General features: G+C 34.7%; 1 protein-coding gene across 2 annotated transcripts in view; it reads right to left on the reverse strand.

Annotated features, from left to right (window-relative positions):
• Window positions 1-622: 622 nt before the first annotated feature.
• LOC145690135 (mitochondrial-processing peptidase subunit alpha) overlaps window positions 623-24,794 on the reverse strand; it is a 57,149-nt gene continuing 32,977 nt past the window's right edge. For both annotated transcript variants that reach the window (XM_081764728.1, XM_081764727.1), the window contains 6 exons: window positions 23,019-23,191; window positions 19,666-19,777; window positions 11,765-11,973; window positions 9,363-9,528; window positions 5,593-5,725; window positions 623-1,089 (listed from right to left, as the gene is read on the reverse strand). In XM_081764728.1, coding sequence (XP_081620854.1) covers window positions 914-1,089; window positions 5,593-5,725; window positions 9,363-9,528; window positions 11,765-11,973; window positions 19,666-19,777; window positions 23,019-23,191 — 969 coding nt within the window. In that variant the 3' untranslated portion in view covers window positions 623-913. The remainder of the gene's footprint in view (window positions 1,090-5,592; window positions 5,726-9,362; window positions 9,529-11,764; window positions 11,974-19,665; window positions 19,778-23,018; window positions 23,192-24,794) is intronic.

Here is a 24,794-nt window from a genome sequence, read left to right on the forward strand (position 1 = left end):
ACATCTTTATTGGTGTCAATTTCATGTTTAAATGTCGACAGGAATTTTGTTCTTAATTATCATCAACCCTGACAAAGCATTTGACTGGAGTAAAATCAGTAATTTATGATACTTTGATGTCTACTACTCAGAAGGCAACAGGCATGGCCACGAACTAAAGTTTTATTTTCATTTTATCATTTTATTGTTCTTATTTACTGCTCTTTTGACATGGAATTTGCCACATACATGTCTTTGCCGATTATACACATATTGATATTATAAGAAATACTGATCGAATTTGTTATCAAATTATATTCCTACAACAACATTTATAGACATGCGACAATAATTTTGGACATGAGTGCACATCAGTTAACCACAGTCATTTAGAGCTTCAATCGTCAATTATTATTTCATAAACGATTTATTGTATGCGGAAAGAACCTTGCTTTTTTTGCTGATATCTGCTTTCAGCGTCAATACTTGAAACAGCTTTGATAAATGAGTCAATAATCACGCACAAATAGAGGACAGTTCCATGTCTGTCTGTAACTGACTGTTGAGCCAATATTTTGAACCATGTTATTGCCTTCATTTCGACTGGGATTATATTTTAATTACTTGAAATCAGACAACAAGCTTTATAGGAAAATCTTTTATTGTATAACTCAAAAGACAAGTCATAAGCTAATCTTATTTTAAAATTTATATCTGCGACTATAATTATCCAACAGGTTTTACCTGTCAAAATTCATGGTAACACTTCCTTTCGATTCTCATTTATTTATCACAATCACACGCAATACATACATTCTACAACAAGCATACTATTTACATACGGACACGCAAACACAATCCTATGGACATGGAAACGTAATAGAGCTAAACAGATCTCTCATATTATGTACAAACTGAGATGCAATATACACTATCATCGGAATAGCGACAACCGGCCTTTGCCCGGTATGCGTCCTTCTTGATCCAATAAACCTGCTTGGATGTCGCTCAGTCTCGGGATTTTACGAATATCGCCACGTGCTGCTACCGCTGGCTGTGATCGTAGCAATCGTCTAGCCACACGCTGAATGTCTTCGGCAGTTACTTTTTCTGAAAAAAAAAAGTAATAAAAAATAATAATAATAATAATAATAATAAATGAATTAATATATATGCATATCACTATCATTATTATAAGTACGTTAACGATGTTAAGTGCTACGCAATTTTTTTTAAAGCCCACAAATCCAGTTACATCTTTCTATCATTTTCAAAACGAAAATGCGTTATATTATTTAAATTTCGTTACTCAACAACTTTTATGAAGGTAAGGGTCATTTAAAATGACAAAGAAATCTATTATATTCATTTCATAAAAAAAAAAAAGAAAGAAAGAAAAATCAATTAAAATTCCAGTTCACTTCAAAGAAAGTACAAAAGTAATTCCTCACATACTAGGTAATCCATCGAGCTTAGAAAGAAAGAAACAGCAGGTACCATATATCGTTAAGGTGTGTCATTATCTTTCGATTCTACGTATGACTTGGGAATACAATAATACATTTTTTAATTCAACATTATTATCAATCTGTAGTTAGCAAACTGCATTTTAAAGTATCAATGTGAAAATCGTGACAAGTTTATCAATTGACAATTCACGAAAAAAAAAAAAAAAAAAGTCTTGTTAGATGAGTGAAAATGTTTGCCAAACACCTGGCTACCTTGCTACTAATTACATTGGCTTAACGACAATGGAAATAAACATCGAAAAATCGAAAGTTATGAAAATATAATGTGAAAATGCATCCTTACGAGTCAGCGTCAAACAAAGAAATTGAAGCAGTCGATAATTTCAAGTATCTGGGAAGTATTTTGACGAAAGACGCTTACTACACCAAAGAGATCAGGTTAAGAATTGCCAAAGCCAAAGAAGCACTCAACAAGAAAAGATAACTAGCAGACTTAATATTGGATTACGCAAGAAGTTGGTCAGGTGCTATATATGGAGTATTGGACTTCTGTTCTGGACATTACGGAAGTTAAAGAAGAAATATTTAGAGATCTTCGAAATGTGGTGTTGGAGGAAGATGGAGAAGATAAAATGAGCAAAGAGAGCAACAAACGAAGACGTTTTAAAACGGACAGGAGAGAAGAGGGCGCTTTTATCCAGCATCCTTCATAGGAAGACCAACTGGATTGGACATATGTTGCACAGAAACTGTCTTCTTCATACCGCGATAGAAGGAAAGCGATGAATAAGAACATAACTGATCGATGATTTTAAAAACAGAAGAAAATATTGAGAGTTAAACGAGGAAGCTGAAGATCGAGAAACGTAGAAGAATCACTTTTAGGCTCAAATCTAAAATGAATGAAGAAAAAAACAAGAAAAAAAGACCTCAGTAGTCCTAAAATCTGCTAAAAGGCAGAGTACTTAATAATAATAATAATAATAATAATAATAATAATAATAATAATAATAATAATAATAATAATAATAATAATAATAATAATAATAATAATAACGACAATGAGTCAGACGTTGAGAATTCTGTACCATAGTTCAACTTATTTTACGATTTTACACTGTAATTGTCACATCTAAGGGCAGATAAACTCTCCAATTTCATGTAAATAATCTTTCTTAGCAAAACAAACAACAAACAAAAAATGTTACTAAATTTTCGATACGTAAATTTACTTTCAAAGTTCAAACAATTATCATCATCACTTGTTAACTACGCTAATTTAAAAATAAATGAGAGGACATGACCCCAAAATTTTGAAAGTTGACACCCGAAAGGCAAGAACAAGTGAACCGAAGTGAATGAAATTGTACACAGATATTGCAAACGTAAAATAAAGGAAAACGGGTTTCGTATTTTCCTGGAAAAAATGGTTGGGTGGGGCACGGACCCCTCCAAACCTTTGATTACGAAATATCAAAAGTGCTAGTAACAGTATGTGAGGTGTGTGTAAAGGACATGAAGAATTGCAACGAAACTTTGTGCACGGACAATACACAAAAAATAAACGGATACATTTTTTTTTTATTTTATGCGGAAAAACGGTTTTAGGGGGCAAAAGCCCCCACCCGAAATTTTGAAAGTTGACGAGTGAAAGGCAAGAGCAAGTGAACCGAAGTGAATGAAACTGTGCACAGATATTGCAGACGTAAAATGAGGGAATATGGTTTCCGTATTTTCCTGGAAAAAACGGTTGGGTGAGGCACAGACCCTTCCAAAACTTTGATCACGAAATATCAAAAGTGCTAGTAAAATATATTTCTTCTATACATGGGCAATTCGGCAAATTCTTTGAACTTCCCCTGCTGGATTTTACAACAGTATCTCTTCCTCCCCCTATCCCTCTTTTGACCGCATTTGCGGGGTTGCAATGTTGTAGCACCCACTGTGTCTTGTGTCTCTTACTCTCTCCCAATACTATTGCTAATGTGAAACAGATGTCAGGCCTCCACATTCTGCTATAATCGAGTATAATATATAAGAAAACTATATATGCTGAACAGCTATCTTCTAATTACTGACTGAAAGGACAGCGTTTGGAACTATGGCAACTAAGTACTCTACGTGGACTTGACGAGCGCTTGTCAAATGCTGGAAATGAGGGTTCTGGTTGGCCATTAAGTTATCGGGGGTGTTTTTCACAAGTTCCCGCGGACGATGACTTATTTATGGCACTAGCTCGTACACGTAGAAAGCGGCATTCTTTATATACAAACTGCACATATATAGATGGAATACATTTTAACAGTATGTTAGATGTGTGTAAGGGACATGAAGAATTGCAACGAAACTTTGTGTATGGACAATACACAAAAAATAAATGAATACGCGTATATTTTCTGCTGCAGAAAAACGGTTTTAGCAGGTAACACCCCCCCCCCCCCCAATTTTGAAAGTTGACGCCCGAAAGGCAAGAACAAGTGAACCGAAGTGAATGAAATTGTGCATAGATATTGCAGACGTAAAATGAGGGAATACAGGTTTCGTATTTTCCCGGAAAAAATGGTTGGGTGGGCACGGACCCCTCAAACCTTTGATCACGAAATATCAAGTGCTAGTAATACTATGTCAGATGTGTATAAAGGACATGAAGAATTGCAACGAAACTTTGTGTATGAACAATAGGCAAAAAATAAACGAATACTTTTTTTTTTTTTTATTTTCGGGAGGAAAAAACTATTTTTGGGGGCAAAAGCCCTCTCCAAAATTTTGGAATTTGACCACGAAAGGAAAGAAGTGGACCGAAGTGAATGAAATGTGCACAAATATTGTAGACGTAAGATGAGGGAATACGTGTTTCGTATTTTCCTCAAAAGAAAGAAAAAAAAACTGTTGAGTGGCGAAAGGATGGACTGAAGCGAATGAAATTGTATATAAATATTGGATATGTAAAATATGGCCTTTCGTGTTTCACAAGTGTCGTGTCTCCATCCGATTATTCCAAAATTGGCATATCAACTACAAGCACAAACAGTATAGTGTATTTTATAGTATTTCAGGAGGCACCTTTAACCCTCACAATGTTTTTCCGCATAAACAAAAACACGTGTCGTTTTATTTCCAGTTTGCTGTTGATGTGCCAAATTTGAAGCGAAACGGATAGGGACACTTGAGAAACACGAAATGCCTTATTTTACATAGGGTCTATACAATATCTACACACAATTTCATTTGCTTCGGTTCACTAATTCCTGCGCTATTACTGTAATATTTATTTACCTGTATTTATTTATTTATTTTTTTGGATGGGGCTTAGGACCCAACACTGTTTTTCCGCACAAATTAAAATACGTTTCATTTCATGTTTTGCAAATTGTCCCTAAACGAAATTTCGTTGCAATTCTCCACATTCTTTAGAAACTTCTGACGTATGCTTATCTGCACTTTTGATATTTGTAATCAACGGTTTAGAAGGTCCGTGCCTCAGCCTCACTCATCCGCTTTTTTCCAGGAAAATACGAAACCCAATTATCTCATTTTACGTCTACAATATCTGTGCACAATGTCATTCAATTCGGTGCGTTCTTCTTGCCTTTTGGGCCTCAAATTTCAAAATTTTGTGTGGGGGCTTTTGCCCCTAAAACAGTTTTTCCGCAGAAAATTAAAAAAAAAACGTATTCGTTTATTTTTTGCGTATTGTTCATACACAAAGTTTCGTTGCAATTCTTCATGTCCTTTACACACATTTAACATACTGTTACTAGCACTTTTGATATTTCGTGATGAAAGTTTTGGAGAGGTCCTGCCCCACCTAACCGTTTCTTCCAGGAAAATACAAAACACGTATTCCCTTATTTTATGTCTACAATTTGTGTGTACAATTTCGTTCACTTCGGTTCACTAGTTTTTTTGACTTTCGGGCGTCAACTTTCAAAATTTTGGGTGGGGACCTTTGCCCCCTAAAACCGATTTTCCAAAGAAAATAAAAAACGCGTATTCGTTTATTTCATGTGTAGCTTCTACCTGCCAAATTTTATCAAAATCGGAGTGTTACACTTTGGAAGTGTTACTTGTTATTGATTCTACAAAATTTCCTGCACGTACACATATACATCTTCACAATTAATTCTTGTCTATTTCTATTTACCTATTTCATTTATAAAATATTCAGGCCTCTTCCTGATTCCAGTAGCAAGAACTTGTCTTCCAATATCTTCAAAGACTACAGGTCTGGCTTCCAAGTTCATAAGCAACATGGACTGTAACTGTGTTTTCGCCCGCTGAAATGGAATTATTTGTGTATACATTAATACAAAGAAATATACTTTCTTTGAATAACATAAACAATAGTATAAATACTGACTTCCGATATTACTAATGATCCTTGTATACATCTTTCCACCATCGCAGAATTTTTCTGTAAAATTTCGGCGTCTTTCACGGAACGTTTAGAATCACACAAATGCTTGGATAGTCCTAATATTGTGTAACCATTATATTTAGCTAGAATACACATACGTACTCTCCTGTTATCTTCATTCAGTTGTGTTCTGCAGCTACGCATCCGAAGAATACAGAGAAACGAATAAAAAAATAAAAAAAAAAACGTAAGATGTTTTCAGAATGTGCTACTGTCGCCTGGTCGTGGCAGCTGAGAGTAGATAATGGCTTTGTAATTAGTAAAGAGAATTCCAGCATATTGAAGCTCATATCGAGATAACGTAAATAATTCAGAATACTTTAAAATCATTCACACACAACCAGTACATGAACAACTTTATTTACTGTCAACAATAGGCAGCACTGCTGCTTATGATTCGTATATATCAAATTGGAAATATATTCTCACAATAGACCTAACACACCGACGAGGGTTTATTGCATAAAATCACATAACGTAGCATTAGTGTAAAATATTACTAATCATTTAATAACTCGTACAACTTATTATTTCCGTAGCGTTGACTATATTTGATGCATTATAACCATTTCATTATATCGGATTCATTCAGTTTTCAGTATTATTCCAAACAGCAAATTGTGATCTACATACGACGTATAAATAATATTTGATAAAACAAACAGGAGAACCAGACAAGAAAAAGAAGCATTTAACATCGGTCATTTCTTTCATCAGGATGCATTAACTAAAGTTTGAAGTTGACAAGATTTCGGTTCATTTAAGTTTAAATTACATTGCAAACATTTGTTGTAACGGAATGAATCATTACAAGCTTTTCTAATGTGTTCCTTTATCCTAATATCTGTATTTATTTTTGTTATATATGCGTCTAGTCTCAATCATATATTACATCGTAAATCACTGGAATCACCGATTCATCCATGTAATTTTAGTAACGATTTTTTTTTTTTTTTTTGACATTAATATGAGTAAAACACAAAGATCAGATAAAGGAACACATAAGAGACGTTAAATATAACAGTTATGTGGTATTATCAGGATTTCCCAAGTATTTGTGTGATTCTGATCATTTTATTAAAGCCATTTTGCATAAAACTTCTTCAACGGTGGAATGATGTGTATTCGAATCATATATTAGAATGAAGGACCCAAAGTTAAATGTAGATATAGGAAAACTGCCAAATAACAGGAATACTTAAAAACAATATTATCTATAAACATTATTAATGATGAAAAACTTCTTATGGATCTCCTTTGCACCGCAAATTACAGGAATCACTAATAAACTGACGTCTTGGAACAGAATTGTAAATTTGACTATATTTTACCAGTCAAACATTGGGTTGATTTTGACTTTAACGTCCCTTTCAGCAGCGAGGCTACATGAGACGGGACTTGCTGATTAACGTGGAACCCGAACCCGCCCGGAATCGAAACCGGGTCTCCCACGCCAAAGACGCGTACGCTAACCACTGAGGCACTCTTACCAGTGAAGCAGTTTTTGTCGATTTTTCCATTTATACCTGTTTGTATGCAGCATCCAACCTTTTAATCAACTATGGTGTAAATTCACAATCAGGATCATATACTAAAGATACTAGTTTTCCATAATATGGAGTATAACTTTTCGATTCCAATAAACTTTTGAACAGGAACAACAGACGGTTGCAGGTAGGCAATCGAAACCATCTTCTTCGCCCCCCCCCTTCCCCCCAAAGAAATTAAATTGTTGCACAAATAGGTAAAAACTTCTTAATATTCTAATTTTTAATGAAAGAATGTACAATTGTCCTACGAGTCGACTGCACAGAAACTATTAAAATGAATGGTTTCTCTTATTGCCAGCAGAATGTAATTGAGTTTCCACACAATATATCTACATATAAGCTCTAGCGAAAACCTAATTGGTACAATTTAATGCCACTGTTCCATTGTTATCAGATTTGAAGTTAGGTTCGTTGTAGAACACACAGGTTAGTGTACTTTATTATTTCATATTTAGTTTATATATAAGTTTATATATAGTTTATTTATACTTAAATGTAATTTATGTCCTTTGCAAAGACATTCGTAATGTTGTATTTTGAAAATAAAACGTCATGTTTCTTATTCTTCATTAACTTTACTATTTGTATTACCATATTGTAACTCGGGGTTTCTCAACCTGGGGATTGGGACTCTAGAGGTATACACGGGGATTGCGAAGGGAGATGAAAAAGATAAATACAAAGTGTTTCAAAATGAATATTCTACATGGTGTTAAGGCTTTGTAGTATTTATTACATTTAACGTATAATTATAAATAATACGTCAAATGAAAGAGGAACTCAAACAGTTTTTGCTACAAGTGTTCAATGTGAACACTGTTCGTCACATGGCACACATCAAGTAGATAGGCGAGAAAAGCCCATAAACTTTCCGCCGAGATATGGCACAAAACACATTTAATTTTGGGAATCTCCTTGCAACTGTGCCATCTCGTGGGGATTTGCTGACCCCCAGATGCGAATATTATGAGTGTTCACATCGCCACTTAGGTGAAATGTTGATTCATCATTAAAGACAATATGATCCAAAAAAATCTTCGTCGTCATGCAGTAACATTTCATTTGCAAAGTTGGCGTAAACCGTAGTCTGTAGGCTTGTAGTAACCGCAAACGATAAGGACGTATTGTAAGAATTCTCCATACAGACAGTTGTACTGAAACTACAGATTTAGTCTTTGCAAAATGTAAAACACAAAAAGCTTTCTGCTCAGTAGTTGCCATCTTTGCTACTAGCACTTTCTAGCGGCAGACAGAGGAAACAGTGCATGAGAATGCGTGTGTACAAAACTGTTTGAGTTGCTCTTTAATTTGATGTATAATTTATAATTTGTAAGTTAATTGTAATAAATACAACGAAGCCTTAAAACCCCGATATTCATTTTGAAACACCAAGTATTGGTAGGATCTAGTAGAAGGAAAATATTTTTATATATTATTTTGATAAGACATTTTTTTATTTCCATACTTGTTATCAAATATACCAAATATATCAAAGAATATTTGAGAAGTGAAAACCTAAATATAGAAATGCAAAAAAAGAAAGAAAAAAATCCAATTGTGATAGGCAGAAACTTATTAGAAACACGAAATTATTCATGGGATCGCTGCCAATACGATGTGATACAAGAGGGTCGTGATAAAAAAAATAAATATTGAAAAAGTTTGTTATAACTAATAAATACATTCGAAAAAATACGAGTAATATAACACATTATAATTGGGGCAAGAGCAATACTTCCGTTTTACTAGCAGGACGTTTGTCTTACTTGCAGGGCTACAGCATCGTCCTACGGGAGGGACAAATCCCTGGATGTTTTTATCATTAAAGGATGTGCACTGCATGAACTTCAATTTATAAGCCCCAATTATTAAGTTTTCTTTCAATTTTTTTGTTCCTGGAAATGTTTCTATGTATCGAAGCGGCTTAGAAATTGAATTACTGCTTACCCTTAATTCCGAATCGCTCGTAGGGCCTGCCATTGTTACAAGTTCCTTGACGACTACTTCTACTAGCTCTCGCATATGCGTTGGAGGTGCACTTGCGTGGATGCAAAACAGTCCTGTATCAGTATATGCATGATTATACGCAGTGGCGTTATACATCCAATGATACCTGCAAAGTGAAATCACAAAAATATAATAATAATAAATGAACGCGAGTACACATAACAGACAAATGACTTATGTCAGAGCTTTCAAGTTTTTATCAACTTCTTAATAAACCTTGAATTGTTTTCAGATTTTCACATCATACCTACAAAGAGAACTCTCAAAATATTTACACACTCGTGAAGCTTCATAAACGTGAACATACATATTTTTAGGAACAGAATGTCTAATCTCATGGTTTCAATTTTTGTTCCCTAACCTTTAGAGTTTCTGTATGATCATTTTTTTTGTAATTTCTTAGTATATTTTTAATTCCGTATTCGTAGTGTTGTTTAACCTTACTACTTTAGACGAGCTATAGTTTAATACAAGTGCCTGCTTTCTAAAAAAAAGAGAAATATCTTAGAGAGATGGGTATTGTTTAGAAAAAAATAATTCTTGAGCTGTTATGTGTAAAAGATAAGAGAGAAAAAATCTGAAGTATGAATTAAATATGCAAGACAGTTAAAACTATTAATAAAAGTGTTGTTATTATTATTATTATTATTATTATTATTATTATTATTATTACTTTTCGCAAGAAAGTAAAATTTAACTTTTCGGAGTCCAAGTAACAACATAGTTATATTGGTTTAAATGCAATATATTTTACACTTCTCTATGGAAGTTTATTTTATTGTTTTCATTCCATCCATATATTCGTGCCAATATAGAAGTGAGGTTGAAAGGAATCTTGCTTCATTGCGGAAAAAAAAAATCATGTTCCACATACCCGTGCTGTCAAAAATGAAAAAGTTTGGATTAATGTCAAAATGTGGGCTATGTGCCTAACACTGCTCAGTTAAAATCAGGCTATCTAGTATTCATTGTGGAAGCAGCTCAAATAATCGTCAGAAGAATCCGCGTGGGCCTGTGTGCTATCAGTTCTGAAGTAAAATCTGGGCTTTTTACTCAACATTTTCATTTTGGCACTTAGCACGGATTTTATGGTCAGTCTACATTTATATTTTAACTACACGTTGCACGGTTTTCATAGTGAACACTTTGTTTCCTTCAGTGTAGTGTGTGTATCAGATTTCAGAGCCACCTTTGCTTTACGGGGGGGGGGGGGGGGGGGGGGGGAAGAAAAGGAGCCCAAAAACTGGGAAATCACAAATTACAGACAAGAGACAAAAAATCAAAAATAAATATATATATATATATATATATATATATATATATATATATATATATATATATATATATATATATATATATATATATATATATATATATAAATTTCCTATTTACGACGTTTACCCAATCAGGCTACTGGTGTTTCGATGATGATAAATCATAACTTTTATAAAAATTCTATTTTGCGATCATGTTCCCAGACCAGTTAGGGAATCAGCTACTGACATTTTAAGATAACTCTACGCATATTGCATTTCGTTCAAAAAAAAAAAAAAAAAAGTCTGGGTCCCAAAAGAATTACATGGTAGAACAAACTTAAACTCATACAGGTTAAAGGAAAATATAGATTTCCTATTTCTGGGTATTTAATAAGAACATCTCTTTGTAGGAATAATAATTGATCATTGGACCCGCAGGACACGATTCCATATCTCCTACTTCCCGACCGGTCGCTCTTTCATTGAACTACTAGCAACACGGCTATTTAAGTGTGTTTCATGCTATATTTGACCATCGACGAACGAACCATCTTTTGACAATTACTAGAAGCAATTCACTCCGGTGGATATATTCTGATTGAGGAAACTGTACTGCATTGTACATGGATAAATGTTTCATTATTTAATGCATTTTGATGCCATACCTACTGGCATAAAAAAAAAATATAAATTAAAACATCGCTGCAGAGATCCTATTTTATCTAAAACTGATCGCCATAAAATAATGCAACAAATATTCTTCTAGATATTGTAAAGATACTGTCATTGCACAGCAACAGTAGAATTAATGATTATGCTCTATTACACCTCCTACGTTTTCAGGTGCAGCTATATTTAGAAAGAAAGAGAAATGTCAACCTCCTTTTGTTTCAAAACCCTTTTAATCTCATCCTGAGTAGGATTATATTAAAAAAACATTATATTTCTTTCTTCTTTTAAGAACTGAATTTTAAACTACTTTCATAAAACATACGTAGACATCCTGTGATTGAAATCATCTTAATATGAATTAACCACATACACAGTAGTAGACTGCTTCAAAATAAACAAAGAACTATCAATTACCTATTAAGAACATTAGTGTATAATCGTGTGTACATTCCTTTGCCTGGTCCTCCAGCACTGAATGAGCCACCTCCACCCATCATCATATTTAGGGTACAAACTGCAATGAAATCTGGGTCCTGATGAGAGCAGCCTTCGAGCCCAACAACCACATGAGCAAGTTCTGGAAGGCCAGATGGACCAGCGTATAAAGGAATATCACATTCCTCCTAAAGCAAGAACATTATGTTTAATTTAATAAAGCAAGCTCATTATTATTACAATGGTCTACAATAAAATACAGCTGCTTTCGTTCATGTTTAGCCAAGTTTACTTATAAATGATAGCTAGTTAACTAGTTAATAAAGTACTGGTTAAAAAGGAAAAAAAAAAAAAAAAAACGTATGTAATTCTAAAGTCGGGTATCAAGTTTCGATCACAAGTGAGGTGTGGCATTTACAGAAGACAACAAAGTGTAGACAATTCATCTTTGTGGACTGAAGGAATAGGTTCAAAGTAAAGTCGCCACCGCGGTCAATAAGGGTTGGTTAATAATATAATGCAGTTGGGCAACTGCTAATAAACAGAATGTTTGTGATAGACTTTAGGTAAGTGAAAAGTTCCTAATGGCTGTTCTTACCACATTTGACACCAAGCTGAAACAGTACGGATGATGACCATTAAGACTAGTTCTCCAAATTTCATACAAATTTGTATATCTCAAATGTTAATATTGTATTCACAGCCTGAAAATACGAATTTTGTAATTTTGATTTGCAAAACTGAATCCAAAATCTCAGCAATAACTTCATACTGTTTTTCAGAGGTTAGCACAAATCTACATTACACGAATATAACGCTTGGATGCAGTAGTATAACAGGAAGTTTAAGTGACAGAGCTTCGTAATAAGTTAAAATCGTAGATAGTTTTATAAGTTTATTGTTATAGTAGTACTCTTACAAAGTGCTTGTAAGTGGTAAACACAATTTTACAAAACTAGTTCTTCATTACATTTGTCTTTACAAATAAGGGCTGACACAAAGTATTGATAAATGGAGGAAAAAACCGGTTGTCTTCCATTTATCAATATAGTGTATAATACAACCATCGTAAGTTTCTGAACGTGGACCTGATTGTCCAAGCACACCAGGGAGTATATGACAAACCATGTAGTCTGAGTGAATGAACACGAACTTCTAGGTGAGGGAATATATGGCTGTTCATGGAATGGATTGGGTAGCGTAGTGGTTGTTTGAATTAGCGAGTGTTTTAATGTAAAAAGTATTTTTCAACTCGTTAAAAAAAAAAAAAAAAAAAAAAAAGTCTAAGACGACATTCTGAGAAGTAATAAAAGAATTTTCATATCAGTCACCCAGAGCTACCGAGGACAGTATTTATTGGAAGGTTGTGTTCGCAAGGTCAATTTATAAAAATATTTATTTGGATGACCAATATGTAGGTACGTTGGACCTAGCTGTAAGAAAAGAAAAAAAAAGGGGGGGGGTAAAGGATTTTTCTCACTTTCAGCTACCATCAATATTTTAAGCCAGATAGAATTTTCAAGTGCATGCAAAAAATCTCTTATAATAAAGAAAGCAAACTAAACTCTAACAATCATTTTAAAATTTGATTTAACGTAGTTTCAGTTAGCAGTAGCATTTAGCAAATTTTAGCAGTAGCATTTTACTCTACATCTGAATCTCAATAGTGTCACTCTCATTTTTTTTTTTTTTTTTTTTAATAATAATTAGACTTCGGATCGATATGCACTAAAAAACGGCAAAATATGCATGCAAATATGCACTAAAAATCACGAAAATATGCACTGAAAATATGCAAATATGCACTAAAAATAGTAAATATGCAGTAATCAAAAGATTAAGTTAAATGAGGAATTTTATCTTTAGAGAAAAAAGCTGTATTACTTGAACTGCATATATTTGTGTATAACTATGATGCATTCATGTTACAATATACAGCTGTGTAGTTTTCGGTGTTTTCTAGCGAAAACTTGATTTATCAGTTAAAACATTACTGTACATCGAAAATGTTCCTTCCGTGTCACGGGTCGTTACGGGACAGTATTTCAAAGAAGCAATGTTACTTGCTGTTAAATCTGAAATTCGTGCTTCGTTGTTCCCAGGAACACTTTATTCACATTAGACAAGAATTTTATGCCAGAATTTTTCGCTTCTATTGCATGTGTGTTTCGAAGAAATGCTTGTCCGATTGGTCTTGGGGGCGTCTGCTTCGTTATTGAATCAAACAGCTCAAATGCACTTTAAAGTCCTAATCATCGCTCTTCTAATCTCGTTATGAACTGAAATGAGTACTGATAAACGCAGGTCGCTTTTATTGTTTTCAGCTCCGCAAGTGTCCAAGGCTTCTTAAATAAATTTAGTTACTTCGGGTTCAAATAGCTCACAACAGTCAGAATGTGAAATTAAAAATACCTCTACTTATATATATATATATATACACACACAGGGGGGCCCCCTTGACGCTCAGGTACAAATATTACAGTATTTATTTATGCTACGAATTAATACACATAAAACTTACAGTGAACAAAAAAAGAGCCTACATATGGTTTCAAAGGCCAAGACAAAAAGTAGTTGCTATTCCCTTTTCAGCGCTCCTCCCTCTAGTTTTGGCTCCCTTTTGATCTATTGTGTATATTATGCTCCTTGTTCCTGTCTCTAGAGCAGCTAGAGAACGATTGGTATTTGGAGATAACTATGTAAATTGCACTTCGTACAAAAAGGCGCACAGTATCTAGGGCCCAGCGCCGTAACTTAGATTTTTTTCTGGGGGGGGGGGGGGGGCGCAAGCATTAATACGCGTATTTGGATCCTAGAAGAAGTTGTTTTTCTAATTCTTGGGGCCCCTCTTTCCATTTTTCTTTTACTCTTTATGGGCCCCCGGAGTCTGTGGGCCCTCCCGCGCAAGGTCTGCGGGGCCGTTAGTTAAGCCCCTGGGCCTGTTCCATAATAAATTAGTTAAGTGGACAACATTGACAAATCCCAAAGGCATACGAATAAATATTATTTCTAGGGCCCCTAATTGTAGACATTTCTTATTGAAATGGGCCCACGACTCATTTCTGTTTTATTTACCTTTAGTGTGTTGTTTTGTTTATGTAATGTAGTGATCATGTTTGATGCTTCATTTATAATTTAATGTTCGTATCGTATATGGAGTAAGAAAATTTTGTCTCAAAATGGGCCCCCTCGAACTGCTGGGAACTTTCCTGGAAGGGCAGTTGCCCCCCTGCCTCCCCATAAGTTACGGCCCTGCTAGGGCCTTACATGGTGGTGGACTAAAGAGTAAATGTGTAGGGCAACAAGTAAACGAAGACCTTTACAGACAACATAGTTCATAAACCTAACCTCTCACAGAATGCTTAAAATTTTTTTAAACACTGTATTACGGAACTTGATTTCCATTCAAAAGTGTAGTTTAACATCCGTTGTTCGCAACACAGGTTTCGCCTAGTCAAGAGAATTTAACACATTTTATTTTATCTTTAAATTCATTGAATTCTTTAAATTCGTGAAATATTTTCGTTTAAAATAAATTTGTTTAAAAAGGGGTCTTTTAGGAAATTTTTACTGTATTAAAAGCCTATATTAAAAACCCTTATGTTCTTGTTTAAAAGAAAATAAATCCACCTGAAATTATTTTTTGTATCCAATTTTCTTCTACCGTAACACTGTCCGTCTCAAACAGCAATAATTTACAATGTATAATATTGATACTTTAAATGGAATAAAGTGATTTGAGCAAGGAATAAATGGGAAGAAGGTGAAGTTATCGAAAACATAACAGAAGACTTAGTAGGGAATTTACGTTTCGAGAGACAGAAGTGTGTATGAAAGCAACACAAGCTTACATTTAAATACTCATATTTAGAGCTAATTTTAAAAAGGTTGTTTATTTCTTCCCGAAATACATTTTTCTACGGTTTCTTTGGGATAAACTCTGTCAAGTATGCAAAAAGAAAGCTACATCTAGACTGTTTCATAGTTGCATAAACTTCTTACCAGACTTGAAACTGAAAATATAAGAAGGAAAAAAAAAAAAAAAAAAGCTAAAGTTTGAGCTTTTGCTGTCGAACAAAATAGAAATGTCATTTTCTGAAAACAAACTTACTTTGAAAGTTTTACTTGTTTAGCATACACTTTGCAAAATATATTTTCATCTTGAATTGTTAACGTCTGTCAACTTCAATTCATTGCTTCAGAAGATAACTTCTAGAAGATTTTTCGGGCTCATTTAGTTGTAGTGTGACATCTTTGTTCATTTTTTGTCAATTTTTGTCCACACAAGAAAACAATTGTACCATTTAAATTAACAAAGGAAGGCCATTTAAAAGTTTCAACCACTTCGATCACCTGTAGTGAGACATCTTTAAAATTGAATTTTAACTAGCTAACAAGGAACGGACATGAACGTGCCATCCGGACATCCGAATCAAATCTAGTCTATTCGATAAACATAAAGATATGTTCATGCACAAAAAATTAGGTGCCATGAACAACGGAGTAAGTCCCTGTGGCCCATTAACCCTGTTGGTGTATAGAAAATCGCAATGAAATAGCTATTGCATCAACACTATTCATTGGAAAACGGTTTATAGTTAATTCTCTTCAGCATAAAACAAACTTTCCAGAGGTGCTATGTATTGGGGTCCATAATGCATTTGAACAGGTGAGAAAATGTTGGGAAAATTCCCTCCAGAAATCCCTCCCATCAACTTTGGACCCCTCTGGAGTGGCCCCGGGTAAAAGTAGACTATCTAAATGTATCTCGGAAAATAGTATAGGGGATAAGAAATGTGTGTTCCAAGTTTTGTATTGATAGAGAGAATAGGTATGAGGGAGAAGTGTGTATTGTTATACCTGTATACTTCTATACTTCGATCACATGTAGTGCGACATTTTCAAATTTGAATTTTAACTAGCTCAGAATTTTGTCCACCCAAGAAAAAATTGTACCATTCAAGTAAACGAGGGAGGTCCATTTCAAAATTTCAGCCACTTTCATTACCCGTAGTGCGACATTTTCAAATTTGAATTTTAATTAGCTCAGAATTTTGCCTAATTTCCTTACATATTTGTACTATAAAAAATTGTATCTTCAAATTAACAAAAGAAGGTAATTTCAAAACTTTGGCCACTTCAATCACTAGTAGAGTCACATCTTTAAATTCGAATTCTAACTAGTTTAGAATTTTCCCTATTTTTTGCAGATTTTTGTACCATCGAGATAGCTGAAATTCGAATTTGAAAATGTCTCACTGCAAGTCATTTCAGTGGCCAAATTTTAAATGACCGTCCCTGGTTTATTTCAATGGTTCAGAATTTATTCTTGGTGATACAAAAATGTTTTAAAATTCGACAAAATTCTGAGCTAATTAAAATTCCAATTTTAAGATGCCACACTACAGGTGATTGAAGTGGCCGAAATTTTGAAATGGTCCTCCCTCGTTTATTTGATTGGTACAATTTTTTTTCTTGGGTGGACAAAAAAGGACAAAAAATTGGACAAAATTCTGAGATAGTTAAAATTCAAGTTTTAAGATGCCGCACTACAAATGATTGATGAGGACAAATTTTAAAATGGCCTTCCCTCGTTTATTTGAATGGTACAAATTTTTTTTTTTTTTTTTTTGGGTGAACAAAAATTGGACAATATCCTGAGCTAGTTAAAATTCGAATTTGAAAATGTCGGACTACAACTAAATGGACCCAGATTTTTCTTTTGGCATTCTTATACTGCCACAAGACCACATAATTTCAAATCCCCTCCCCCCACACACACAAACAACAGTAGCAACTTTAACTTCTGAGATGTATGACGTAGAAATTTTGTTGTAGGTGATTTGACACCGTTATTTATATCTTCTTCCAAAAAGGTGACAGTCACGCATCATTGCCGGGAGGATGAATCACTCACCCTTTTGTTATTCTCCTTTCACATGACCTTGGAAGATATTCTAAACCGAGAACAATCAACCATTTTAAGATCTTGACTCTAATTTATATTAGGAACTTGATATTCCATTTATGAGGAAAGTTGTTGGACGTTAAAAACTATCAATTTGATCGTTCCTTTAGATATGCATTTATATGCAGTAACGACATAAATATGCACTAACCTCCGAAATATGCAAATATATGCACTATAAAACTCTGCTATTTTACCCCAAAACACTTGAAACGGATTTCTGTTTAAAGAGCATATCAATATCACATCAGGAAAAAAACATGCAAATATGCAAAAATCCGAAGTCTAATAATAATTTACTTTACTCATTTTACGAAAAATATATATACGTTAAAGATTTTCTAGTTGGTTGTAATTTTGACTAAAAGAGACATAATGAATAAGAAAGAAAACATTCTACGCGAGTTAGAATATCCAAAATCATCGAATCTCTTATAAAATAATGTAAATATCGTAAGCAGACTCTTCACTAAGCTCAGCTCTCCTTTTTCGAATTTTAGTGAATAACTTCAAGATAATGAAAAATACCAATAATGTAAGTCAGTTAGTATCTACAAAACGCTATTAAATAAACTAATAATTGATTCCAAATCTCTTCTTATAGATCAGAAATTTGGGTGCACAGTTTTAGTCATATATACGAGGACTATCCAGAAAGTACAGACGTTTTAGCTTATCGCGGCAGTGGGCGGGGCTAGAGGCGCCATCTTCGTGTGAGAACATTATCACACTCAGTACGTATCCAGCTGTGGTAGCGTGAGGACTCTTGACGCTCTTACTTTGCTTTCTGTGACGTGTTACAATGTGCGCTGCAATAGAAAATCCCGCCTCTGCGATTAGGTTTTGGTTGGCAAAAAAACACAAGCCAATTGAAATCCATCGCCAACTGTGTGAAGTGTACAGACATGGAATAATGAGTGAGCGCCGAGTCCACACACGGTCAACGTACCCGGTAGCTCTTGGATGGGAGATGTTCGATCACCCACCATACAGCCCGGATTTGACGCCAAGCGACTACTACCTCTTCCCAGCGATGAAGACATGGCTCGCTACACATTGCTTTGATATTGACGCCGAGCTGCATGCCGGTGGAAGCCAGTGGTTGAAATCGCAGGCAGCAGATCTCTACCGCAACGGTATTGAAAACCTTGTGCCACGGTATGATAAGTGCCTTAATTTGCATGGCGATTAAAATAGCTTAAGAGTGTACCTTTCAAATGCATATAAATACAATTTGGCTTGTTCATTCTATTGCTTGTTTTTAATTTCAGAACGTCTGTTACTTTATGGACAGCCCTCATACATATGAAATGTCTTGAATACAATTCTTAGCTCATGTGATAGCATTTTGCCTACACTATATGGCTTACCTGCTGAATTCTAATATTCTTCATTGTCTTTACCTTATTCATTAAAATTCAAAAAAAAGTGGAAGACGGGCTTCGTGAAAAGCCTAACTGTAAGAAAATTTCATAGACCTTACGTTTATGAAGAAAAATTAAAAATATAAGTTAGGTGATTGATTTGAAGTTTAGCTTCTCTCCCAATACGAAGGCTATGGAAGACGACCTACACCTTAACGTGCGACCCAAACCACATGAGCTCCTATCGAGAAACGAACTTTTAACCACGAGGGAGCTCCATCTGAGGCAAAGATCTGCACCCTCAAATGCGTTCAAATTTCAAGGCTCTTCAACCGGGAATCGAACCCGGGACTCCATGCATCAAAGACGAAATTAAAAATAGAGTTAAATATATGTAGAACACAAACGTTTCTCTCTCATGTATTTCAGAACTGAAATGAACATTAAATACAATATACTTTTTTAAAAAAAAAAAAAAATTACAATACTCTAAAACCTGTAATAAAACAGTTATTTCTCTTGAATTAATTTCTGTAATGATAAATTACCTGTATTAGCCCTCCTGTATATTGAGCTACGGAGCGATCCACTTCTATATTTCTTACAGGACCAACTAGGCTTTTGTCCATCTCCCAGATAGGTTTTTCTTCCACGAAGTATCTGTAAAACATAAATACGGTGATTCTCATACCACGTATTCCGACATCTTCACACGTATTTCTTTGACGTTGTGCCGTATTTGCACAACGAAATCAGCAAATGATCCTGTAATAAAATAACAATGGGCATGCAGCGATCATGAGGGAAAATACATTTTTAATTTTTTCAAGATTTTATTGAACATTTTTATTTTTTTTCGCAAAAGTAAATCAGTTCCATGGTTTAGTAGACTAAATTATTTCGATCTGGTTCAGTAGTAAAAATGACAAGTCATATTCGACACTGTTACCAGACATTGTATGACCCTAAACACTATATGTCGTGGGCTCGGCACACGTCAATCCTCATCTGTTTTATTTAATAAAATAGGTACATAGTCTTAACATTACGAAAATTTAAAAATATAGTGTCTGAAAGTCAATTAGAACGTAACAGAACTTCCAACACAATAATACACACCAATATCAGAATACACTACACAATTCTGAGTTGTACAGTCCGCAGCAAAAAAACCTGCAACATGAGCATGTAAGTTTATTGTGAAACTACGCCTAACAGCGTAGTTAATCAAGATAACGTCTAAGTGGCACGAATCACGCCAGGAGAAACCTCGGCGTCCTCCCGTGCACACTTATTTTGGAGTAAAAGACTTCGTCGTTTCACAATAAACTTACATGTTCATGTTGCAGGTTTTTCTTGCTGCGGACCGTACCACCAGAATCGTTGAGGCGGTAGAAAAAAATTCGGTCTGTATCTACAAGGTGAGTCATAGGTTTTGTAATATTTCCACAACGTAAAAAGCAAGTACATGTATACGCCGTAGTCGACGATAAGTACAAGGTCCAACTCGTCCAAGAGGTAGTATGTAACGCAAACTATTTAAACATGGAGGCTGCCACTCCGTCAGTATCTTAGTGGTAGCGACGATGAGTGTTCAACAATATCCGATACATGAACTATTAGTGTATTAGTTCGAACTCAGGTATAACACTGCGGCAGCATCACAAAACATTTATCATACGAAAGGGGAAGGTGCAGTGAACCACAGCACGGGAACTAGTTCCAGTCATTTCGTGCAGATTGTAAAAATGTAGAAAATCAGTCAAGATCCGGGTTCCCCAGAGTAACAGATTCTGAGGTTATATTACACGCCGCTGAGGGAAATCCATCCACCAGCACATACCAACTATTAATCCAACTCAGCATGTCTAGGCCACTCTAGTGGTCACCTTCACGAACTCGGGAAAACCATCACGAGATGCCGCATTGTGCCACATGATTGACTTCAGCTCAAACCTAGAGGAGAGAGGATGTGTGCCGTCAACTGCTACAAAATCCGCGTGATGTGCGTTTCCTGAAATAAATTGTTACATGCCGCAAAAAGTGGGTATATTTCCGAAATTCCAATGTACAAAAGTAGTGGATGAGGGTGGGTCAACTCCCAGAACTGGTCAAAAAAACAGGCTCGTTTCAAGCATAAAATCATGCTTTGTATGTGATGGAACTACCAGAGGGAATTCATTTTGAGTTCGTTCCTAACGTTGTGCCATTACAACCAGTGGTGATATTCTATTTTTTTAACAATCGGTTATATATATATATATATATATATATATATATATATATATATATATAGAGAGAGAGAGAGAGAGAGAGAGAGAGAGAGAGCAGATGGGTAGGTAGGTAGATAGATATAACTCCCTTAGGAAAAAAACCATACAAGGTAGACAAGCAAAATTTTTGCTGGATACTACAAGTGACAAGTAAAGACCTATACAGCATCCTAATACAAGGTGGTGCACGAAATTAGGTAGCACTGCGAATATCTTGGAAACGAATTATCCAAGATAGATGCTTGTAAAAAAAATGAAGGAAATACCTTCATCCAGTAGTGGATCGACAATTGAGAAGTGTATTTCCAAAACATGCTAAATCCGTTGATAGATGTCTTCAGAAAGGGCAAAAAACTGTATCTTTTTATATTGAAACATTATCACAAGTGATATTTCAAACAGAATTTACCACGAAAAATAATGTGTTTTGACAAAAAAATAATTACAAAATGTAACGTAAGAGGTTCCATAGTATACTCTTCCATATCCAATTCAAAATCGGACATTTTTGGATTTAGCATGTTTTGGAAATACACTCTTCAATTGTTGATATGGTATGTACACGTTTGAAATAACCCTCACTACTACACTTATGTGATCCCAGTTCTCATTCTTCATGTCTGAGCATTTGAGATTAAGAAATAAACGCTTATATCTTGTTTTGAAAGATCATATGTTTAACCTTGTGACTGTAAGAATTTCTAAAAACAAAGATAGTTAAACTAGAATTTACTGTTCCTTTGTATAACTGGGTAAAATTTACTGTTATGTCTGAGTACAACAAACGGTTCTTGGAACTGGAAATATTTTAACAACCGGTTCTAGCAAACCGGCTGAATAGCACCATTGATCACAGCTGATGGAACAGTTGCAGTGGATGTGTGCTACACTACACCAAAAATATCCAGCATTGGTGCTGCAACACGATAACGAAAAACCACACTCGGTTGGAAATGCGCAACAGAAAATGCAGGAAGTTTATGGCATCAAACTGACACTACATTACACCCAACATATAATCGTGACCTTGCTCCTTCGAATTACTTCTGGTTTCGATCCATGGTGCACTTCCTAAAATCACGATGCTTCACCAACTAGCAGGAGGTGGAAACGGCAGTGATTGACTTCTTTGCCTTTAAGAACAAGATGTGGTATCGACGCGAAATCGAGGAACTGGCAGAAAAGTGACTGCAGACAGTCTTACACGACGAACTATACTTCGAGTGTGAACTTCCTTTCATTATACAGGGTCAAATATTTTTAAAAGTTACTGAAGAAAAATGGTTGAACTCCACGTTACAGAGAACACTTTTCTGTTGCGATTCTCCTCTAGGTATTGCTTACTCCTAATAGAATCCACTGTTTTCTACGTTTCTACGTACTGAGGATGTAAAATAATAAATCAGTCTTTGTCATCTGCATTTTAACTATGACAATGGGATTAAAATCTCCGCTGTTCACTTCCCTTCCTAAAACCTTTAAAGTAACCTTATTCCAGCCATTCCATTTTAAGCCAAAACATTGAAAAACTTGCCTTCACATACACATAGAGGGTATGTATATAGTGAGATCAAGACTTGTTTCAAGTTTTCCTGTACTACTACTCAGTGGTAATCATCTCCTCTTACCTTTGTACACTGTCGACTAATGCCTTGTGTTCTACACCAACACCAGCTACTACCATTCTAGACGGTGTATAATGGTTCTTCAAGTATGTAAACAAAATGGATTGATCTATTTTTTGAATATTGCCTTGCGGACAAATCTTGGGGAGTCCCAATGTGTTATCTTGATACGCAGCCTAGAGAAAAAAAAAAAAAAAAAGAGAGTAATAAAAACTAAAATAATAATTTGAAAACTTTTTAATACTACATAAATATAACTTGTTAATATGACTCTTGTCAGCTAAGTTCTTGAAAAGACGACTACAATAAGAAACGCTTTTTCAAGTTTGTAATTCAACATAAATACATCAGTGATAGCAGTAGAGGATTTCAGGTGATTTAAATGATTCTGAACATGACCTGCCACATTCTACAGAAAAAACCCAGTGCATAAACATCTAAGCGACTATGCTTAAACCTTACTAAAAGTGCAATGTATCAGTCAACCTAATTCCAATAATTTAGTCAAGTTAACAGCTGTGTTGTCCCACATGATATCAGGCAATTTGCAGATGAACCAAAGGCTTGGGAAAACAACTAGTAATGTTAATACGTGATGAAATAATTGAATTCAAAACCCATGTACTGAACTAAATTGTGATGTTCCTTAAGATATAAAACCTGTGGCGAAATTGGGCCTCTTCTCCAGAAGCATAATAATAATAATAATAATAATAATAATAATAATAATAATAATAATAATAATAATAATAATAATAATAATAATAATGTTAAAAAAAAAGGTCCACCTCCTTCATTCGAGTTGAGTTGAGTTTGGGTTTAACGTCCCGTTCAGCAGCGAGGCTATATGAGACGTGGACCTACTGATTAACGTGGAATCCGAACCACATGAGCCCCCGCCGGGAATCAAACCCGGGTCTCCCACGCCAAAGGCGCGTACGCTAACCGCTTAGCCACGGAGGAGCTCCTCCTTGATTCGAGACAAGCTATACATGGTCCAACACACTTCCGAGACTTCGGCACTTAGAAGGTGATGTATCAGTATCATGCTCCAAGACTGGGTGAATCTTTGAGCAGAATTAGCACTGGAGTAGAAAGAAAAATTTTCCAGCCACTACCGGGAATCGAATCCGAGCGCTCGGTTGGCAAACAGACACCTTATTGACTACGTTACTGCGGTTATAATAATAATAATAATAATAATAATAATAATAATAATAATAATAATAATAATAATAATAATAATAATAATAATAATGTTTATTTCTGTGCCATGAACAGCCTAACGGCAAAAATACAGCACTTTATCAGACAAGATAAACACATGTTACATACAATGTAAGCTACATACTAAAACAATAAAACATAATGATAAAATAAAGTAAAATAATATCGGATTAATAATTCCTTGTCAAATTAACACCAAATATTTTTTTAGTCTCAAAATAGTCGTCATAAATACTAAAAATAATATATGTCAAGCTCTAAAATTCATGCTTTTATACTGATAAAAATAAATTAAACTAAATTAAAAGAATTGGTCAATCTTCTTAAAAATACAAATTTCGGACCTATACTATTCCAAATAACTACACCAAACTCTAATTTTGATCTTGCAAGCATCTTGTATAAATATACATATGAACTGGCATTTCTAAACTCAGGCCATTGTTTGAAAATAAACCCTATTATTCTTCTAGTCCTTGGATTGTATCATTTATATGATAGGTAAATTTCATATTTCTGTCAAACACTATACCCAAATCTTTAATCTGTTCG

This window comes from Thermobia domestica, chromosome 7 (assembly GCF_964235325.1).
Source record: "Thermobia domestica chromosome 7, izTheDome1.hap1.1, whole genome shotgun sequence".
NCBI classification, from domain to species: domain Eukaryota; kingdom Metazoa; phylum Arthropoda; class Insecta; order Zygentoma; family Lepismatidae; genus Thermobia; species Thermobia domestica.